At 38.5% G+C, this 20,487-nt stretch overlaps 2 protein-coding genes across 3 annotated transcripts; one reads left to right on the top strand and one right to left on the bottom strand.

The window, feature by feature from the left end:
* Positions 1-2,345: 2,345 nt before the first annotated feature.
* Positions 2,346-10,497, bottom strand: LOC103718892 (pentatricopeptide repeat-containing protein At3g26782, mitochondrial-like). Of its 2 annotated transcripts, XR_001880073.3 has the most exons (3): positions 8,510-10,497; positions 4,144-4,547; positions 2,346-3,395 (listed from the first exon to the last, which is right to left on the bottom strand). XR_001880073.3 is itself a non-coding variant. In XM_008807893.4 (2 exons), the coding sequence occupies exon 1, from the start codon at positions 10,477-10,479 to the stop codon at positions 8,530-8,532; it is 1,950 nt and encodes a 649-aa protein (XP_008806115.4). In that variant the 5' UTR covers positions 10,480-10,497; the 3' UTR covers positions 2,346-4,547; positions 8,510-8,529. The 2 variants fall into 2 exon arrangements, 1 of the variants encoding a protein (XP_008806115.4); XM_008807893.4 differs by having other exon boundaries at positions 2,346-4,547.
* A 77-nt stretch (positions 10,498-10,574) lies between these two features.
* LOC103718876 (glycine-rich protein 3 short isoform-like) lies at positions 10,575-15,787 on the top strand. Its single transcript, XM_008807876.3, has 2 exons — positions 10,575-10,761; positions 15,355-15,787. The coding sequence occupies exons 1-2, from the start codon at positions 10,668-10,670 to the stop codon at positions 15,651-15,653; spliced, it is 393 nt and encodes a 130-aa protein (XP_008806098.2). The 5' UTR covers positions 10,575-10,667; the 3' UTR covers positions 15,654-15,787.
* The last annotated feature ends 4,700 nt before the right edge of the window (positions 15,788-20,487 follow it).

The raw sequence follows: 20,487 nt of genomic DNA, 5'->3' as shown, positions 1-20,487 counted from the left end.
TTCTCGACCTATGCAATCAGTTTCTTGTAGCTTAGTCCTATCTTTTGTAATTTCTCCATTTAATCTACGTTTTTAGACGACATCCCTTTGGTGAATACACCATGATCAAGGTTTCTCAGTCTGTCCTTGCAAGCATACCTTATCCTTTACTAGGATGTCTTGGTACTCGACTTTTTTTTCTTGGGTGAATCAACTCACTTCTAATGATAATGTGTGATAGCTATGTTGAAAACAATTTGCGATGTGTCATGCACTATTTTTACGACACATCTTCGAATTTTAATCTTCGGTCAAGAGGGTAATCAGATGTATATGACACCACATCTTTGATTCCAATTTTTGTTTGATTGATTTCTTTGCCTGCTTGGTTCTCATTAACCTGCACAGTCAAATCGTCTTCTATACCATGAATGGCCATCACTTGGTGCTACGTGTTCACATCCTCACGGGCCATTCTAAGTAATATGAATGGTGCACACAGCCCAAAAGATTTATAAGGATTCTTTTCCTTTAAGCCTTGGTATGGTGCACCTTACTCTTCTATGAAGATAATCTTAACTTTTTTATCACCATCTTCTGCAAAGAAAACCCTAGTTACGAGTTTTCTTTCGATCTCCTTGCTTAAATCTTCCCTTGCTTGTCATCTCAATCACCATGAACTTTGAATCGACCGTTGTCTGATCCATGCTCACCAAGTTGAGAAGAAGAAAGAGCAATTAGCAAGCTCCGATCTTCTTGACTCTGTAAATCCACATTTATTAATTCATGACTCCTCTGGTCTCCTTATCTTAGGCTCCATTTTCGAGCATGGTGTCCTTCCTTATTTTTCCTCTATTTTTCTTCTTCATCATGAACAAACATTTCTTCTTCTTTTTTTTTTTGGTACAACGGCGGGTCACATCCAACGAATGTGAATGCAAGCAACAAAATCAGAAAGCAAAATGCTACATAGCAAATCTGGCACCGGCCCATGATCTGTCCAAATGAAGCCTCCGGAGTGGTGAGCCGCAAAGGACGCCACCTAATCTGCAGCACCGTTCGCCTTCCGGTAAATGTATAGCCTGATGGGATGCGCGCTGTCTCAATAGTCTATGAACGTTATCAGAGGCCCAACTTTAGGACTTCAATCTGGAAGGATCCCAATCCTCATCGATCTTGGCCTGCTAAAACAGCCTATGGAATCATTGGCTTGACTATGGAATCATTGGCTTGACCTCAGCCCTAATTTCTTCCTACATGCTTCCTAACTCACCCTTGGTCTTGATGTAAAAACTCTAGAAAGATCTGTTGAAGTCATATTAACAGCCATCTTAGGAAATAAATCTCCATCTACCAATATCACATCCTTGTCTTTTTCTAGGAACTTTAGCCTGCCATTCATAATAACCCTCTGAATTGCATTTTGAAGCATGACAAAGTTATTTGTGCTATGACTCACTCCATTGTGCATTTACAATCCTTGTTATCTTTTCATACTTCGGGAGGAGGGTTCTCATGTCCTTCAAGTAGCTTAATCTATTTCTCTTAGCAAATGATCAAAAATCTATTTCGCTTTCTTCTTGGCATTACCTTTAGGACTGATGGTTGAACCTGTATATTCAATTTGCATAAGGCTTTAGAAATATAAGGCTTGCCTATCAAAATTTCAGCCATGCCAACCTCGGCCTCATCCTGATGCATAATCACATGGTCAAATTCAGTCTCCACAACTAAGATATCATAATTTAGAAACCCTTCTCTGCTCATCTTTTCTCAAATTGCTTCATAAGTTAATCACCTGCATGGTTAGCTGGACTAGCTCGAAAAACTTTTGTCCTACAAACTTCTTTCTTAATCTAAGGTTGAGGCCATTTTATGCAATTTTAATATATTCTGCGTCTCTAAGCAGAGCATAACATCTATTTCTAGCTCACTTAAAACTTGTCATATATTTTTGACTGATTCGCTAGGTTATTATGTCAATCTAGCTAAATCGACCATGGATACTTTGTACTCAGTTCTATAAAATTATGTATAAAACCGGCACTCTAAATCTTGCAAAGTATGAATAGAATTAGGAAATAAATTAACACAAAAAACTGACCGGGTCGGCAAATTTGCGAAGAGCCTAAGCTTAAGAATATCGTTATTTCTGGCTTCTCCACACTGGAATGAATGTTTTCCTATATATTCAATAGTGGATATCCCATCATCTCCAAAGAATCTCAAAAATTCCGGAGACTTATGCTCTCGAGGAAAATCATATGCTTGAAACCATAAGGCATCCTATAAATTAGCCTTGTTACTGGCCGGTAAGTGAAGCCTAGTTGATCCCTAATCAACTCCATCAATTGCACCAAATTTTGTTGAATTAGACCATGATCAGAAATATTTTGATTCAAGAGAGGTTATAGAACAAGCCATTAAATATTTGGCTGATACAATGGAATCCAATATAAATTATAACCCTCATTCTCTGCTTGCAATTGCCTCTCGGCCTAAAGATTTGGTAGACGAACTCAAGCTTGAGGATACCGCATCCATTGAGGCATTTCCCCCACAAGCTGTGTGGTCTGAGGAAAATCTAACCTGTGGAACAAAAGATTGCCCTCCAATGCTGATACCAGGAACTATTCCAACCGAAGAAACTATTGCCCCCAAGATATGCTCCCCACATCTACCTGACCTCTCATATCGAACCCGGATGCATGTAGGTACTTAACAAGCTTGCTTGATCCCATTTGTAGGTAAAGCCTTCATCATATCACTTGAGCTTCTAGAGATTGAATCTTTCTAAGATCTTCACACCCCTATATTGTAAGTTAAGAGTGTGCTGACCTATTAGTCATTAGGGAACTGATATTAGGTAGTTCGATAACTGGAGAGCTGGTCAATGGAAATTGTGACAAGCAGTGCAGATCCACCAACACTATGGCTAACCTCTCCATTTGCTTAGCTATCTCAATCGAAGACGTATCTTGTTGGCTAATGAATGCCTCGCTACCATAGCAATCTAGCTCATCAATACCTCCGAAAAGTTGTTCATTCAAGTGGAATTTAGATTGTATAATCGCATCACACGGTTGTCCTGCTATCCACTGTAAAATCCCCAAATGTGGAGTCCAGCCTTCAAAACCATAGTCCTTCGATGGGCTTGAATTGAGTTGTGCCTCACAGATGGTGGTGGTCTGAACCTGCCATGCTTGTGGACTATGTTCCAGTAGCTCTGCTTATGGCGCCTGCTGCTCCTCAGGAGCACTATGGGCAAAATTTTGGAATTGAATGGTTGCATATCAATTCTTTTCTTGGGCATAGATATGCCAAAAACTTGTTTCCCCCTTTTCTAAAATGGAATGGAGAGGAAGCAAAGTCTATGATCAGATCAAATAACTGTGCAGACATGCCAGCGGTTGTCACTGGATCAAAAAAGGTAAATGGATTCAAATGTCTTGATCTTCGAGAACTTTTAGCTATCAGAATGCTACCTGTGCTATCAAAGATTAGAAGCTAGTTAAAGAAAAATAAAAAGATGAAAGATAAAACCGAGTTGATAATTTCATGTTCAACATACTGCAACTAGTTATATATGTTTCACTGTACAATGCTACAAAATGCTATGAAATCCATCCTTCTGGTAACGTGTATGACTCTCAAATCGAACTCCCATAGTTACCGGAACAAGTTACCTTCTATACCTCTCATCAAACTCATGCTTTGTTTGTTATTGATAATAAGGAAAATGAGATCCCAATGCATGTGTAGCTAGTGTTGATACAATTCTGCTATTCTGAACAAATAGCAAATTAGAATCCACCAAAGGGGAAATCACTACTTTACAGTGTTAATTGATCGTAACATTTCTGATTCTTGATATTAAGACTTTCTATAACCATGACCTGGTACACATTACAACCTTGCAATTTTTGGACACAAGCAATAAAACAAAAAGATTATCCGAAAATTCATGAATCAATCAAGAAGACATATAAGATAATGCTGACAGAAAACATTGAAAGAATGCTCTCCGCCAACATAAACATACGGCGACATTTTCATAGAAATTGCGGCATAGCAGCTAATCAAAGGACTTCCTATTTGTGATAGATAATTATGGAAACCATATATGAGATTCAGTTTAGGCCATTGGTGCAAGACCAGCCTTACCTAAATCTTCTGACTTGTGGCAGCATCAATCTTGAAGGATTTTACGAGGAAGGAATGGCTAATGCCAGGTCCTGACTGCTGCAGTACTGGACATGAACAAGTTCCTTGACAAACACAACCATGTTCCCAGGTTGGAGTGTCTTGAGTATAGAGCTTGTATGTAGTGTCAACAAATCCAACTTCTAGGTAACCGCCTGCAAGGAATAGGAGCTCAGCAGAATAAGAATGAGTATGAGGTGGATTGCCCCTGCCCGTCGAGATCTGGGAATTCTGCCTCGGTAGCTTTTAAGACTCTGAAGGCCTTTGGTGGTTCTGAAGTGATCAGTGTTCGCATTCCAGTGAAAGTGAAGAAGCTGCCTTCGACGATGGTGGGATGGTAAAATCTGAGGTAATGTCAGGATCACCTGCAAGTGCCACATAAGACATGTCCAAGGTAAGCAGTAGGAAGAACCAAGGCATTGTTGAGAACATTCAGAGCTATGGTTCTGAACTTCGAAAACTTGTGAGGAGCTTAGCATAACCCATGTATTTCTATATGTTTGGGTGGATTGTAAGCCTTGACCATGATATGGCCATGTTGTTGATATGGTGGCAAGCTGAAGGAAATGTCTAGGGCAATTTGTTCTTTATCCTTTGGCCTCTTGTCAAGTTATGACAAAAGAAGGGACCCTTCTGCTGAAACTACCAATTGAACTCCAATGAGGGGAAAAAAATAGTTATAAATTAAACAATTAGGAAATGGCACGCCTCTAATCTTTGATTATGACATTATCTGAATAGATCACCATGGAAGATGTCCGTGTCTCGAAGTCCAGAGGCCATCAGTAGGTCCCAGTTTAACCAACAAAGAAATGACAGAAACAAGGGAAAATTTGTGGTTGAAGTTCAACTTAACCAATACTTTCAAAAGGATCCCTGGAAGAAACATTTCAGGACCTGCTTTATCAGGATGACAGGAAAGGTCTATTCAAATTCTTAGCTCAAACCTTGGAATCCAAGAAAGATGGTGACTGATAATATCAAGAAAGCCGAGCACTGTCTGGCAGCTCCTTCTCCCATTTATCTTAGCCTTTTAAAGTGGTAATGAGATGAATGAGATGTCAGGGTACAGATGATATAGTTTTTGAATGAATGCTAAGCTTTTGACATTATGCAGGAAACAGAAAAATTCTCAATCCTCATGGAGCAATATTAATTATTATAGAAAGTAAATGCACATAAAATTCCTATAACATGCCTCCTGAGCTTAATCTTCCGTGTCTTTATGGCAGTTTTGTTCTCTTTGGATGGATGGAGACTGAAACAGAAGTGGCACACTGACTCACTGCAGATCTTATTTCTGATTCCAGTGAAGCAAGTTAGAGATATCAAGTCCATAGTGAGTTAATGAACTGAAAATTAGCCATTTCAGCAAGACTTAATTAACAATCTAGATTCCTGATCGGGTTCTTATATCCTTGTTTTGGACAATCCTACATCAACCATCTTTCACACTCCTTACTATGTTCAGCTTTTTTCAAAATTCACTAGGAGATAGAAGAAAGGTATTACTTATTGCATAACATTGATCTATTTTTCACATAACTTAGTTTCTATCTGGATTTTTGTAGGTTATCTATGATATATTACAAGAAAAAAGGATTTCAATTATTTTTTAGTTCATTATCCAAATAATCCCTATAACCCTCAAAATCAAGCAAACAACATCCCTTTTCTAGGCTATATGTAGTCTTGGTACCACAAAATCAAGAAATCCTCTGTCAATTGATGCTGAGATTTTTTTTTTCCAGAGCAACTTTGAGAAGAGAGGGTTGCTAGCTTATTCAAGCAAACAACATCCCTTTTAAATTCGACAAACAAGAATTTCCAGTATATATAGGGAAGAATGTAAAGTCTGCCTTGCAAAAGTGCTCTAAACTCTCAGACACAATTAATATAGAAACATATTAGAGCTTTTAACATGCATCTTCGAGCTTTTTCTTCATTGTCAACTACTATTTTGGAGTAATGCTGGTGCCACAAAAATTTGCAGAATTTGGAAGTGCTCTTAGCATTCGATAGCCATAGAAATTATCCTCTTAAAAATTAAACAATTGTTATTGGTGGAAGTAGTTGCAAGTTGTATAGGAAAATAATGATACTTTGGTTTCTATAAACAAAACTAATATGCATAAGACTAACTAGTTGCAGAAATAGCAATCTTTGGGCCTTGACTTCTGCAATACTGGTAGTGAACAATTAATTCCCTTGGGGTATGCAAACATGTCCCCTGGTTTGAGACTCTGAGAATATAGCTTGTTCTGGTGTCCACAAACCTCACTTCAAGAAAACCATCGACGAGGAATAGGAGCTCAGCAGCACAGGGATGAGTGTGAGGGGGATTGACAGTGCCAACAGGATACATCAGTATGAAATTACAGACTTCTGGGAATTCTGCTAGGGCAGCTCTGAAGACAGTGAGGCTTTCGGTGGTTCCAAATTGATCACTCTGCACATGCCGGTGAATGGAAGCTGCCATCAACAGCAGTGGAGTTTGGTGGGAGGACAAAATCTGAGGTGAAGTCAGGATTACCTGCACGGGCTACATGAGATGGGGCCAAGGCAAGTAGGAAGAACAAGACATGATTAAGGACATTCAGGAAATGACTGCACATTAAATTGTTAGTAATATTATTCCTACACTAATTTTTTCTCCATCTCCGTTGATGCTTATGCTGTCCTTGGATTAATAGACAAAACCTAAATGGCACATCTAATTTGCAAGTCTTCTGATTGCACTGGAGAAGGTTGCTGTTGGGGATATGACTGCAACTTGACGGCTAGCTCATAAACACCATGAAAATCTTAGCTAAACTTACATCACTTGGTCCTTACATCCTTCTGAAGGATTATCACATCTCCTCCATCTTTGATGTTCCTTGTGGTCAGCTTTATTTCATATTCATGAGGCGATTGAGATGATTAAGGGCGTGATCCACCAACTTTACATACTATTAATATGTTTTTCTTACGACATGCATGGTTTTGTTCATATGTTCAACTGTATTAAACTACATCTATGTTTTGTACATGGCCCAGATAAAGGAGGAGGGTTGCAATAGGTTGAAGCTCAACAAAAAACTATAGTCATATCATATGAACAAGAATCATGGTTTTGTTTATATCTAGGTATTTTTCTTTTACAAAAAAGATGTTGGGGATGTAACTCGGGGTTTGAACCTTAGACCTCTCCCTAGTAGAGAGGAATAGCAACCAGCTGAACTATGATTGTGCAGCATATGCAGGAGTTTATTAGCTTCTTTTCTACTATATGCACATTAGAAGGAAGTTATGCTTTCTGGAATGTACAGATTAATCCTTATAACCTGCACTTAACCAGAAAATCATATCTCATCTATATGGGATCACCCACATTGATCAAAGTATGACAAGGGAAGTCTAGTAAACTTTTTAAAACTGGCTGAATTCTAACAATAAATTCCTATGAATTGGCAGCAGATACTTGGCCAAATTACTTGTTCAAGTTGTTTTGATCACCCTACCCGAGATGAATCCTGAAATATAATGGATGAAAGCATCTTTCCATTATGATCCTATGCAACTCCAACAAGCAAGGAGCCTGTGATGATACTACAATGGTGACTTGGAGTAAGTTTATGCAAATGATTAGCAAACCTTAAAGAGTCCAAATGCATGAATAGATTGTATAAGGATAGGAACGAATGTAAGATTGTTATTTGGTAAGCAATGAGTCCAATGATAAGCCAGATACTCTAACTGAAAATTACAGCAAGACAGAACGTGTCTATCCTTAATATCTTTTCTGATCAAACAAACATCTTTATTATGTTGCCAGAACTGTAATTCTTGAAGGTGTTGATAGCAATAGCATAGTTAAACACAAGTTTTGGCCATTATATGCTTTCCAGGCAATTTTTTGTTTCTGGGCAGCAGTCCTAGTCAAATTTAACAAACTAATGAGAAAAAGGTCATACAAACAATAGCCAATGAAATTCACAAGTCAGTTTCATTTTAGCCAAGAATTCATGACTTAATAAACAATAGGCTAAGCCCTTTGTCATCTTGACAATCAGAAGTTTTGATGCTCGAAAAAGAAGAAAAAAAATCCGTATCTTATAAGCTCCACCAGATGGAGAAAGAGTGGCATCCCCAAAGTATATATGTAGCATTAGTAACGATTTTTATTACTAGCCAAACAAAATATCATATTATACCTTTTTTGAGCCATAATCATGATTTAGAAGTCTTTATAAATGTATGTTTGCCCAATGGCATTAATAATATCTATTTTAAATTATGAAAATATGCTAAATTATAATACAACATGGTAGGAGACTGGAGTTACCTCATTGCAAATTCAGTTTATCACCAATAGTCCCCACAAGAACAGCACCCTTCTTTAAAGTGGTGAAATCGGTTTGCATCTCGAACAATGATCTCCCTCTGTACAATAGCCGATACCAGCTTAGTAAATGTGTGGCAGTCCCCACAGACTCTAAGGTTCTTAGCTATCCTGATTGTTGTTCCATCAGCTGTTGCAATGAGACCAAACGCAATCGCCAGCTTTTCACTGTGAGTGTATAAGAACTCTGCTTTAAGTTCCTCGTCCACGTCATGCAGCACAAAATTTGTATCAGGAACGTAACCAGCCAACTCCAACTTCTCTCTCAGGACCTTCAACATTTCATAGATCTCCTTTGATTGAGGATGGCTCTTGTCACCCACTCTAAACTGATAAGCCGTGTTATCAATCTCAATCCATGTCCAACCAGGAGTCTTCTTCAATCTCCTGCTGGACATCAAATCCCTTACCTTGGCCACATCTTCCCACCTACCCGCATTGGCATATATATTAGAAAGCAAAATGTAGTAGCCAGAATTTCGTGGACCAAGTTCGAGAAGGCTTTTTGCAGCCTTCTCTGCCAGCCCTACATTCCCATGGATCCTACAAGCACCTAACAATGCACCCCAAAAGCCCTCATCTTTCTCTAAATTCATTCTGTTTGACAATTCCAGTGCCTCATCAAGTTTTCCTGCTCGGCCAAGAAGATCCACCATGCAAGTGTAGTGCTTCAAATCCGGTTCAATCGAATAGTCTCTCTTCATTGAATGGAAAAACTGCCGACCTTCATTAACCAAACCAGCATGACTACAAGCAGATAGGATGGAAACAAAGGTAATTCGGTTTGGTCGAATCCCACTCTCCAACATCTGAGGGAACAACTCCAAAGCTGCTCTACCATGCCCATGAATCCCATAAGCCGATATCATAGAGCTCCAAGTAATGACATTCTTTTCCTTCATCCGATCAAAGATCTCCCTGGCAGCATCCATGCTGCCACATCTGGCATACATATCGATCATTGCTGTCCCCAAAATCACATCAAATGAGAAATTTCTCCTTGATATGTAATCATGGACCATCTTAGCCTTATGCATGGCCCCTAGCTTCGCACAAGCAAAAGCAACGGTCACCATCGTGACCTTATCAGGAACAATTCCTTCTTCCATCATTTTGTCAAACAAAACCAGAGACTCATCAGGGTTCCCACACTCGGCATACCCGGAAATCATGACCGTCCAACTCACCATGTCCCTCTTCGACATCTTATCAAACACCTTGCGAGCATCCTCAACAAGCCCACATCTGGCATACATGTCGACTAATGCTGCCGACACAAAGAGATCCGAGTGAAGCCCAGCCTTGTAAACAAGATGGTGGATCTCCGTACCCAATTGGACTGACATTGTATCTCTACACACTCTTAATGCAAAAGGCAGAGTGTAGTTATCAACCCGAGAGCCAGAACGAATGTACTCTCTAAAAATTCTCAAAGAATTCTCGTAATCTTCAATCTTTGCAAACCCACCGACCATCACACTCCAAGACACATTGTCCCGCTCTTTCATCCGGCAAAAGAGAGCATGGGCATCAGCCAACGCCCTGTACTGCGCATAGATATATACCAGCTTGTTGGCGACGCCGAGGTTTTCGATCATTGAGGTGGTGATAGCCAAGGCATGAACCTGCTTGACCTGGGTTGGGTTCCAGCATTGCACCAGGGCCGCGACAAAGGATCTGGGATCAAGGGAGATGGGGAAGAAGCGGGTCTCCGGGACTCGAGTTTCGAGATTTGAAACGATCCTTTGTGGCTGTGAAATGGACTCTATAACCACGGGTGCCACCGCTGCCACGGCCGAGGAAGAAGAAAAGAAGAGATTTTTGGCTTCATGGGGATGGAGGGAGAGACGTAAACATTTAAATTTGAGCATGGGATTACTAGCCGTTAGGAAGGGAAGAGAGGCTCGCACCATATCCCACAGGGATTTATGTAGGGGCACCGCGGTGAGGTTAGCTTGGATTACCGCGGTGGACCACGGCTACCTTAAAAGCAATGGAGAATCTGACACGTCTGTGAGCGCACTCCCGCTGCCTTTATCCGAGGTTAAGTGAGAGAGGAGGAGAGGGAAATGGGTTTGGTTTAGCTTTGGTGGATGTAGAGATGGGAAATAGGTGGAGAAAACTTGCTCTCCTTTTGCTCCTTGCTCTGTTTCTTCTTCTTCTAGTGGTGCAGTCGATTGGCGCCAATGATTCAGGTAAGTTTTTCTATCTGTTCCTTCTGTTTTGATGCTGTTTTCTGGTGCTTGAGTTTTTTGTTGCTTCCGCTTTTATTTTTTTCCTTTTTCTTTTTTTTGGTGGGGTGGGGTGGGGTGGTGGTGGTTATGAGAACTTGGTTTTGAGCTGTTATTGGTTCTGATAGATGATCAGTTTGTTTATGGATTTCCGTTTGTATGTTAAAAGTATGCATGTGAATTTAGATTATGAATAAGGATTGAAGAAACTGCAATGAAAGGGATTCCAAAGATAATTGGGCGAGATATGAGAAAAGGAATCTAAAAATATGGAAAGGTGTATTTTTTGCCCTTTCAGATATGTTCAGGATATAGCTTTATAGTCTGTGTTAATAAGTAAAAACAATCTACTAGCTTGGGCCCATCTCTGAAGTGCAATTGAGAAATAAAAGGTGAGGAATGAGTTATTTCCAAATTAATTGTTATGAGATCATGATTAATTTTATTTGATGGTAATGATGATAATTGTTTTCTTGCCTTCATGGTTCAAGCTTTTACTACGAGAATGTCTAGTTTCATGCCAGTTTGAGTTGTCTATATTTTGGGTGGTTGAACTACTAAAAGGACAGGCTCCCACCATTGCGGGATCTAGAGAGGTTAAAATGTACGCAGCCTTATCCTGTGTAGAAAGGTTGCTTCCATGTTTTAAATCCATAATACCTAGCTCATAGTGGAGCAACCTTGCCATTATACCAGGAGCCACCTGTTGCGCTACTAAACTACTTTGTCTGTAATTGTAATTTTTTTTATTAAATGAGAATTTTGGACTTTTTTTATCCATCGGCCTTTGTTATCTACCAAATATGGAGAAGAATGAGAAAAACGGTATCCCAATAGTGACACTAATGTGAAGCTTTGAACAAATTATTTTTTCCATACATTTCAAAATTTTGTTTTTAGTTGAATGATTTGGACTGAATCTCTAGTCTAGACAGTTTGAGGAGCTTTTAAATAAAAAATTTGTAACCTAAAAAAAAATAGGAGCATCTAATAGATGGAAATGTTAGGCATGAAAGATGCATCTTCTTTAAGATAACAAAGGTTGTTGCAATAAGATATCATATATTCTTGGGTAGTTGCTTGTCAATAGATGCTCGAAGTCCTATGAACAATATGAATCGGGCTGGTGCCTAAGATGTGTGCATGATCCTGCAACCAGAGAAAATAAATTGGCAACTATTTTGAGGATTTGGGAAGCAAACATGCAAAATCATCTAACTATTGGATTCTTCAGCTTTAGCACAATCATAATAACATGTGCTCAAGCTCAGCTCATAACTCACCTGAATGGGCTAACTTTTAAGCCAAACTCAAGCTTATATCTCTTGCAGTTGGATCAATTATAAGATAAGCCCTAAAATACAGGTTCGACTCAACTAATTTTTAATTAAGTTTGAATGAGCCAGTTCTTGAGCCGAGCATGAGCTTTTCATGAGTGGTTAAATTTCATTAGTAACCCTACCCTATGAAACATGCAGAATACAACTTTTGTGGAAAGATGAATTTTAAAATCTATGATTATTGAAATTCAATATTTCCATGTCTCAGTCTTACATGTACTCTTATTTTGCTCTAGTTTGGTCTCTTTTGCTTTCAAGTTTGAGCATACTCTCAGTCCCTCATCCGCCTGACTAGTTGCTCATAAAACTTTGGTGATGCATGCAAGCTTCTCTTCTCCTCACTCATTTATTTCTTCAGTATGCGCAGGTCAAGCGAAGTTACCCAAAATCATTGTCTATGCAAATAAAAATTTCTAAACAAAGTATGAGGAAAACATGATTCAGGCCTGTTGTAACGGCCAAAACTTAATATAGTGATGCCTATATCCTTGAAAGCACTTCTGAGGATTGAGTTTCCTCTAGAGGGTTTTATGCCCCTTGAACATCGAAACATTAACTGACTTGTATTGTGGTATAATTGATCATGGCAGCTGTATTTTAATGATGACCTGGCTTCGAAAAATTAAATACAAAAGACAATTATTTGTCACTTTCTGTTTTCTTATTCTATTATTTTCCAATCTTATTTTGCAGATTTATGGATCAATTGTTTTCTAAAGATTTCACTCATCTACTTTTGTTTTTTATATGGAAAGTCTGTTCGTCAAAACATGATATTGTGAAGGTAGATTTATTTTGAGAATCTGAGAGAAGCATATTCATTTTTGGCTCGTTGTTAGGCATTGGTCACATATTATACTAAGATAGCTGGACAAATGACATAAAGCATGAGTTCTTATATAATTCGATAAGATACTCTTTATCTAAGTAGTTGCCTTGTGTGTCACCTATATGATTTCAGGCTGGCCTCAAAAGAACCTTAGGACCCTAAAACAGCTACCGTTCTATAAAATCCTTTTTAGAAGTTGTTAAATATCTTCTAGCCAACCGAAATAATGATTTCTAATTAAATTCAATACATCGGATGTGATTCCAATGCCATGAGTGTTATCCAGTGTTGCATGGTTATGAGCACAAGATTGGGAGTGTGTGATTTAGCAATAGGAATAAAACTAGATATGAGTACATGAGAAAATTAATATTCATAAATTGATATTTACATTATTATTCAATGTTGTAAATGTATTATTAAGGTGTTCTATTTTCTGTATAAAATTGACAAAGTGCTTTTTATTTGTTGAGTGCTGACATATGAGTGTGATTGTTCATAATGTTACCCTTGATTTGAAACATTCCATTAACTGGGGCTTTTCTTGACACATATGTCAAAAGGTTTATGCTGGTAAGTTAGTGATATTTCCACAGATCTTAAGTAGTGGTTAGATGAATATTAGGGTTCCAAAACTACCAATATATAAAACCTGCAAACAAGTTAGGAAGTACTTAGGGTGTCCGACACACATCCAACTCACAGACGCATGGTGACATGGATTCTTCGGGCTGGACACAAAAGTCGATGCGCCACTAGTTTTATAAAAGTGACCAACTTCTTCAACACTTTCTCATTGGAAAGGATTTCACCTGCTGGAGAAGGTGGCAATAAATGGTTCAACATTTTTGGTTGTCTCAAATTTGTATTTAGGCCCTTCTTGGTCGGTGACTTTATGTTCAGTTATTAACTTCTTCAGAAAGAGGTGACTTTGCTAGCAAGGCTCGCAAACTCTTCTATAATTATTTGGTTTTGGAGTCTTGAAAAATCCTTGTGAACATGGAGGTGCTGTCATGTGAGATATTTAGGTTCTTTGGTGATTCTTAGTTAATGTCGGCACCGACCTTATCCGGAGGATTTTCTTAAAAGGCTTTCTCCTGTAACATCTATGTAAGCACTTATAATCCTTTTTCTGTTGAGTTCAGTGTGTCCACCTGTGAAGATTGTCAACTATTGCTGGCAAGTCCTTGTCATGAGAATATGAACAAACGATATTGCTCACAAGTTTTCCTGATAAAAATTTTATGATGCGCTTTGAAAAGTGGCGCATCATGCCAACTTTATAGAATTAGTAGCTTATATTTGAGTAATCCTGAGCACATTGTTGGGAGCTTTTGCTCAGTGGCCTAGTAGCCTCACACTGACAAAGAAATCTGGGACATATTCTGAAAGCAGTGTTTTTAAGTATTCTGAAGGAAAAGAATAGATTCTAGTCCTTTACGGTTTCTATGTTGCTTGTGAATAGTTCGCTTCCTATCATGATAAAAGCAACTTCTTTTTAGCAAACACATTAGATGTCCAAAATGTTTAAACAACAGAAAATAAAATTACTGATAATTTCAGAAAAAAGAAAATGAGGGTAGTGAGACATTATAGAAATATGAAGCCTAATCCCCTGATTCTAAGGTTGGACACATCAAACCTACTTGCAACAGAAATACTTTAGTAACTCAGGTGCAGCTCAAAAAATCACTCAGCTGGTGTTTGTGTTCTCATGCTCCCTTTGTATTTGCATTGTGAACGGTGCCTCATATTGAAGCAAAGTGAATGGTGGAAGACAGTTGAATGACTTTCTTGAGTGATTTTTCTGAGTTACCATAGCACTGCTCTCCTTGCAATTATTTCTTATTGAATGGTACACATATAAGGATGGATCCTCCAACTTATAAATTTCCTTACAGTTCATTTCCCCTTACCACTATCAAAGTTATCTTTAATCATGCCTATGTCTTTTGAGACCTTTGACTTGATTGAAATTGCTTCACTTGATCTGCTGTTAGTGGCACTTCATAAATAGATCTTCAAAAAATGCATTTTCCCCCCTACATCTGATTGCCAATGGTATAACCATTTTATTTTTCTTTTCTGTGTTCATAAAATGGTGGTCTTATCAATGAGAATGCATTAGTGGTGGTTCAAGCCATGAAAAAAATGGCTCTTTTCCTGGACTCTTGGCTGATAGTAATCCTTTTGAGGAGGAACAGTTACATCCAATCTTTAGTTACTTCCTCGATGAGCTTTTGTTTGCAGTAAGGACTAATCTGGTGGCTTGTAAAATTGCTCTTGACTTAATATTGCATACCTTGAGACTTTGTTATTCTGTAGATACCAGCAAATACATTAATGTCATTGATTTTGTCATCTTACGTACTTTAATTGCTCCTCCAGCTCGCATGCAGGAAACAGCAGGAGAAAACAAAACGACCGCCACCAGACGGTCAAGTGGTGGCGGTTCGCATGGAGGGCATGGTGGTTCATCTGGTAATGGTGGTGATGGAGCCTCAGATGGCACTTCCAACACACCTGATGGAAGGGTAATCCCAGTGATTGGAGGGGGTCTGGCTGCTCCAAGGAATGGAGCTGCCGCTGGCCACCGGAGGCATAATGCAGCGAGCAGCACCCACAGCTGCTGCCTTCCCATTGTGCTCACTTCTACTGCACTTGGAGTCGTCTTTCTGGCTTTGTAAAGAGATATGCAAAGACACCTAAATATATACAAGATGCTCTGTATGCTGTCAACGTAATTTTAGAAATCATGTAACAATTTGTATAACTTATAATATTTTTTTTTATTAATATAATCCTATATCAACTTATATTATTTTTTTTAGCATGATCTTGTTAAAGTGATTTTAGAGATTACATAACAACCTGAATCACCCATAATATTTTTTTTTGTTAGTGCGATCCTACATCAGCTCATATTATTTTTCTTATATGATATCTGTACACAAATATATACAGCCCGTGAGATGTACTGTATGTGATGGAACAAAGAAATAAAATTACTTTTCTCTCTCTTTCTCTTTATTATTTTTTTCTTCTTCTACAAATATTTTAACATGGTATCAAAGCCACCGATAATCTTTTAATAGCTGCCGCTATCTATTCTGCCTTTACTATGTCGTCGTTGCCATGTCTAGAAGCTTTAATTGGAGACTCCTATTGTTGATCTATCGATCTCTATTTTATGGTAAATCAACACCCAAAGATCCACTATATTCTAGTGGATCCACAGAGTCTCTGTTTCCCTGCAAATCATCTATTTCCTAGTGAATCAATATTTGAAGATCTCATATTCCTTAGTACATCTGTATATCCTCTATTTTTAGTAGCTTAATACCCGAAAATTCTTTATTTGCTAATGGATCCGTAGTTTCTCTCTATCGCTTTTCTTTTTAGCTTCAGATCTTCGGTCATCTATCCTCATCATTGCTTAGTCCCTTTTTTTCCATCTCCGATTTTATTTGCTACCTCCGGCTCCTTCATCATCCAGTTCGAGGTCTCTTGCTTCTCTTTCATTGTGCCTCTGTCTATGAGGATCGTCAACCTTCAGTTGTCTTCTTTCTGAGCTCTGTCCTTACTGCAATTGTCATCTTCTATGTGTCTTCTCGCTGCCACATCATCAGATAAGTCAATCAGCTACATCGTCAAACACGTCATTCAAACACATCTACAAACACACCAGTTTGCTATGTTAGTCATGTCAATGGATGCATTAGTCTACTGCATCAGTTAGCTACGTCAGCATTGCTGTGAGACCCTGGAACTGGCCCGATCAACTTGACCGGCCCAGTCCCAAGTTTCGACCTCATATGTGGCGGCGAGATGGAAGGATCCATCCCGAAGGAGAAGGAGACTCTGATTTAGGGCTTCTTCTCCTCCTTTGTGGTATCAGGGAGAGCCGCCACACCCAAGAAGAGGGAGGTGGGGTTCTTCTTCGTGTTGCCGCCTAAGAGAGAGGGAGAGAGAGAGTCGTTAAAGCCATAGGGGGTGGTCCTTTTTCCTCCATTGCCGTCGAAGAGGAAGAAAGCCGCCGGACCTTCATCGGGGCTGAGGTAAGGCCTTCTCCTCCTCCTCTTTTGGTGATTAGCCATAGTGCATGGTGGTTTTGAGCTAGCCGATCGCTGAAATTGGGTCAAAAAAAGGGTGTTCTATTCGACCCGGAAGCTCTTGCCACCGGCCTTGTTCGCCACCGCCAACTGCCGGGGGTGGTCGGGCTTGCTCTGCCACCTCCTGCCGCTGTTAGGGCCGGCCACCGTGGCCGCCCTTGGGCTCGACCGAGGAGGGAAGAAGAAAAAGAAGGGGGGTCACGGCCCCAGTTTCGCCAAAGGAGAAGAGAGGAGTCGGGAGATGAAGGAAAAAAGGAAAAACAAAAGAAGAAGGAAAAAGAAAAAGAAAAGAGAATAAAAATTAAAAAATAAAAATAGATAAATAGATAAATAGAGGGGGTGGTTTATGGGTACGAATCCGAACTCGGGGTGCTATGCACTTCTGCAGAGTCAGCCATGGGAGAATATTAAAATTTAAGTTTTTGCATACATATATTGTGATGAATTTTAAAAGAAGAATATGAGTTTTGGATGTTAGGTTCTGTGAGGGATTTGCGGAATTAATTGGATTTGTTGTGAATCGCGTTCGTAAAGTAAGTGATGTAACCTCTTTACTAGATTTATCGACAAACTATATATGTTTTACGAATCGAATTATTCGTGATTACGAATTTGATGCATGGGTTATATGTATATTTTTAAAATACTGTATGACTCTAATTGGACGTATTTGCTTCTGATTTGGATTGTGTTTGATTGCTCTGACATTGTACCTTTCGGTTTGGAACACTGAACATAATGTGAGAAAAGATAATAACTAGAAATAAATCAGACTCGCAGTCAGGCTATGTTGAGGATCCTGCCAATGGGGGCTAATACATTGGTATCGCAAGAAGACTAGTCGGTGATATGGCCCTGCCACAGGGAACATGTGGTCATAGTTCCTCGCTGTTGAGTTGAAGCTGATAAATTGAAAGAAATTAAGATATAAACGATATTTGGTTTTGACACTGCATGTTTTCATAACTGAAATATGAAATAGAGAACTAATTAAACTTCAACCTAGCTATGTTGAGGATCCCGCCAACGGGGGCAGATACGTTGGCAATCGACTATTCTGAAGGACTCACCGCAAGAAGATTAGTCGGTGATGATGACCCTGCCACAGGAAACATATGGTCATAGTTCAGGATCGACAAGATAAATTGAATATGTGAAAGAATCTCAAAACCGTGAAAAGAATCTTAAGAATTTAAGAAATATTTGACTTGTACCTTGGAACTGCATATATATTTATTTTCTACATATTATTGCTGATTTATCTAGCTAAAGTATTCATTACTTACTGGGTTGTTTAGCTCATTATACAATTTTTTGTTGTTTTACAGATTTCGAAAACTAGTCTATTGGGGTTCCAAAATAGGAGAGCGACTAGAAGGATTGTGGTGCAAGCTATCTTAGATTAGGGTTATTTAAGTTGAACTGTTATCTTGGATATTCATTATGATTGTTGGACATTGCAAGGTTTTGTTATTTTAAGAACTAAGTGTTGCATGCTGATAAATTATTGTTCCGCTGCATATTTGGAACTGTGAGACTTTATGACTTGAGTTAGTCAATGGAATAAGATTGCATTTATTTAGTTGAATTATTTTTGGATTTATATAATTGAGATGTTGGTTAAGATGCCTTGTATGCTCGTAGGGAGAGTTTCCTATGGGTGTGCGGCGGTTGGCGCGACCTCCGGCTCACAATATCAGGCCGGGGGCGTGACAATTGTCAAACACATCAGTGCACTCGTTAGCTTCCTAAAAGCCGCATCAGTTTCTAAGTAGCTATATCAGCTTCTGTTCTGCCATATCAAATTCTATATTATCACATCAGCTTGACACGTCAGTTTGCGATATCGGCTTTTAAGATGTTATGTTAACCCCTAATCTGCTACATCAGCTTTCAAGCTGCTATAGCAGCTCGTGTTTCGCCACATTAGACTCTATGCTGTAACATTAGCTCTTGATCTACTACCACATCAGCTTCTGAACTCCTATATCAGCTCCTAGTCTATCACGTCAGCTTCTGAGCTGCTACTTCAGCTTTTGATCTAGTACAACAATTTTTGGATATTCGTGATCTAGTTTTCAAACTCAACATTTTGACTTTGAAAAGGGATGTTAACATAATTTTAACATAATTATGTTAAAGTACCACATCTACAGTACCATTTTGACTTTGAAAAGGGATGTTAACATAATTTTACGAATCATGTAACAACTTACATCACCCGTAATATTTTTTCTATTAGCGTGATCCTATATTAGCTTTTTTTTTTTTTTGTTAGCAAGATCTTATTACAGTAATTTTAGGGATCATGTAACAATCTGTATCGCCTATAATATTTTTTTTTGTTAGCATGGTCCTATATCAGCCTATATTATTTTTCTTATATAAAGTTTATATGTAAGTATGTATTACTCCCGAGATGTACCAAATGTGATAGGATAAAGAAATAAAATCACCTGCCTTTTTCTCTTTTCTCTTTTCCTGCAAATATTTTAACAGTTTGGTATATTGAGTCTGGCCAGATGACAATGATTATGAGATATCTGCTCTTGGTAAAAACACGGGTTGCTACCTCTTTGTTTTTGAACCACAGCTAGTGATCAGTTGAGCGTGCTTGTTCATTTGACATTGTACATGAGTAATTTGGTTTCTCTATTCCAGTACTCTGTTTTGGTTACAGATTAGTACTTCCATTATTATCTTTATTCATATTTAGTCGTCTATAATGAATGTTCTTCATATTTATCGAGTAGTTGATTCAGTTAGCTGGGCAATGTAATGAAAAAAGTTGCATAGGAGAAGCATCCATGACTGCATTAACAGGACATGATATGATATAATTTGTGGAATTAAAGAAGATGGTCTAAGCTTCTGTGTATTTCACTCCGGATTTTACCTGTCAATTTTTTAGATAGAATTGTCCTTAGTTTTTTTTTTCAAAAAGAAAAATCAGTTTATCTTTTTTGAAACTAATTGATAATAAAAGTCTGACTACTCGGCAAACAGGATAGCATGTTAGCTTTAGTATCTATTTTCTTTCTTTTAATTGCTTGATTCAAACATCTCTTGAATCGAAGACTGACTTTTATAGATTATGTAATACTTAAAATTTTATATTTTTAGTTTGATAGAATTGTTTAATTAAAAATCTTCTAACTTGGACGCTTCTTTCTCGCTACTCTGCAAGGGCTGTAGAAAGGGAAGCTCTAAATGGTGAATGACCCGGCCACGAGCAGCCCCTGTGCATCGGTTCATCCCAAGATCATCCATCCTTTTATTTTTTTCTTTTTTTTTGGATAAAAGCAGCATTTTATATCACTCTAACATGCGTACAATCTGCCAAATTAGAAAAAAAATAAACAGTACAGAGGAGTGGATATCTCTGATGCTCCTTTCTTCAAGTCTATCC

This window comes from Phoenix dactylifera, unplaced genomic scaffold, assembly GCF_009389715.1.
Source record: "Phoenix dactylifera cultivar Barhee BC4 unplaced genomic scaffold, palm_55x_up_171113_PBpolish2nd_filt_p 000112F, whole genome shotgun sequence".
Classification (NCBI taxonomy): domain Eukaryota; kingdom Viridiplantae; phylum Streptophyta; class Magnoliopsida; order Arecales; family Arecaceae; genus Phoenix; species Phoenix dactylifera.
Note: the sequence above shows the minus strand (reverse complement) of the source record. Positions and strands in the feature narration are given on the sequence as shown.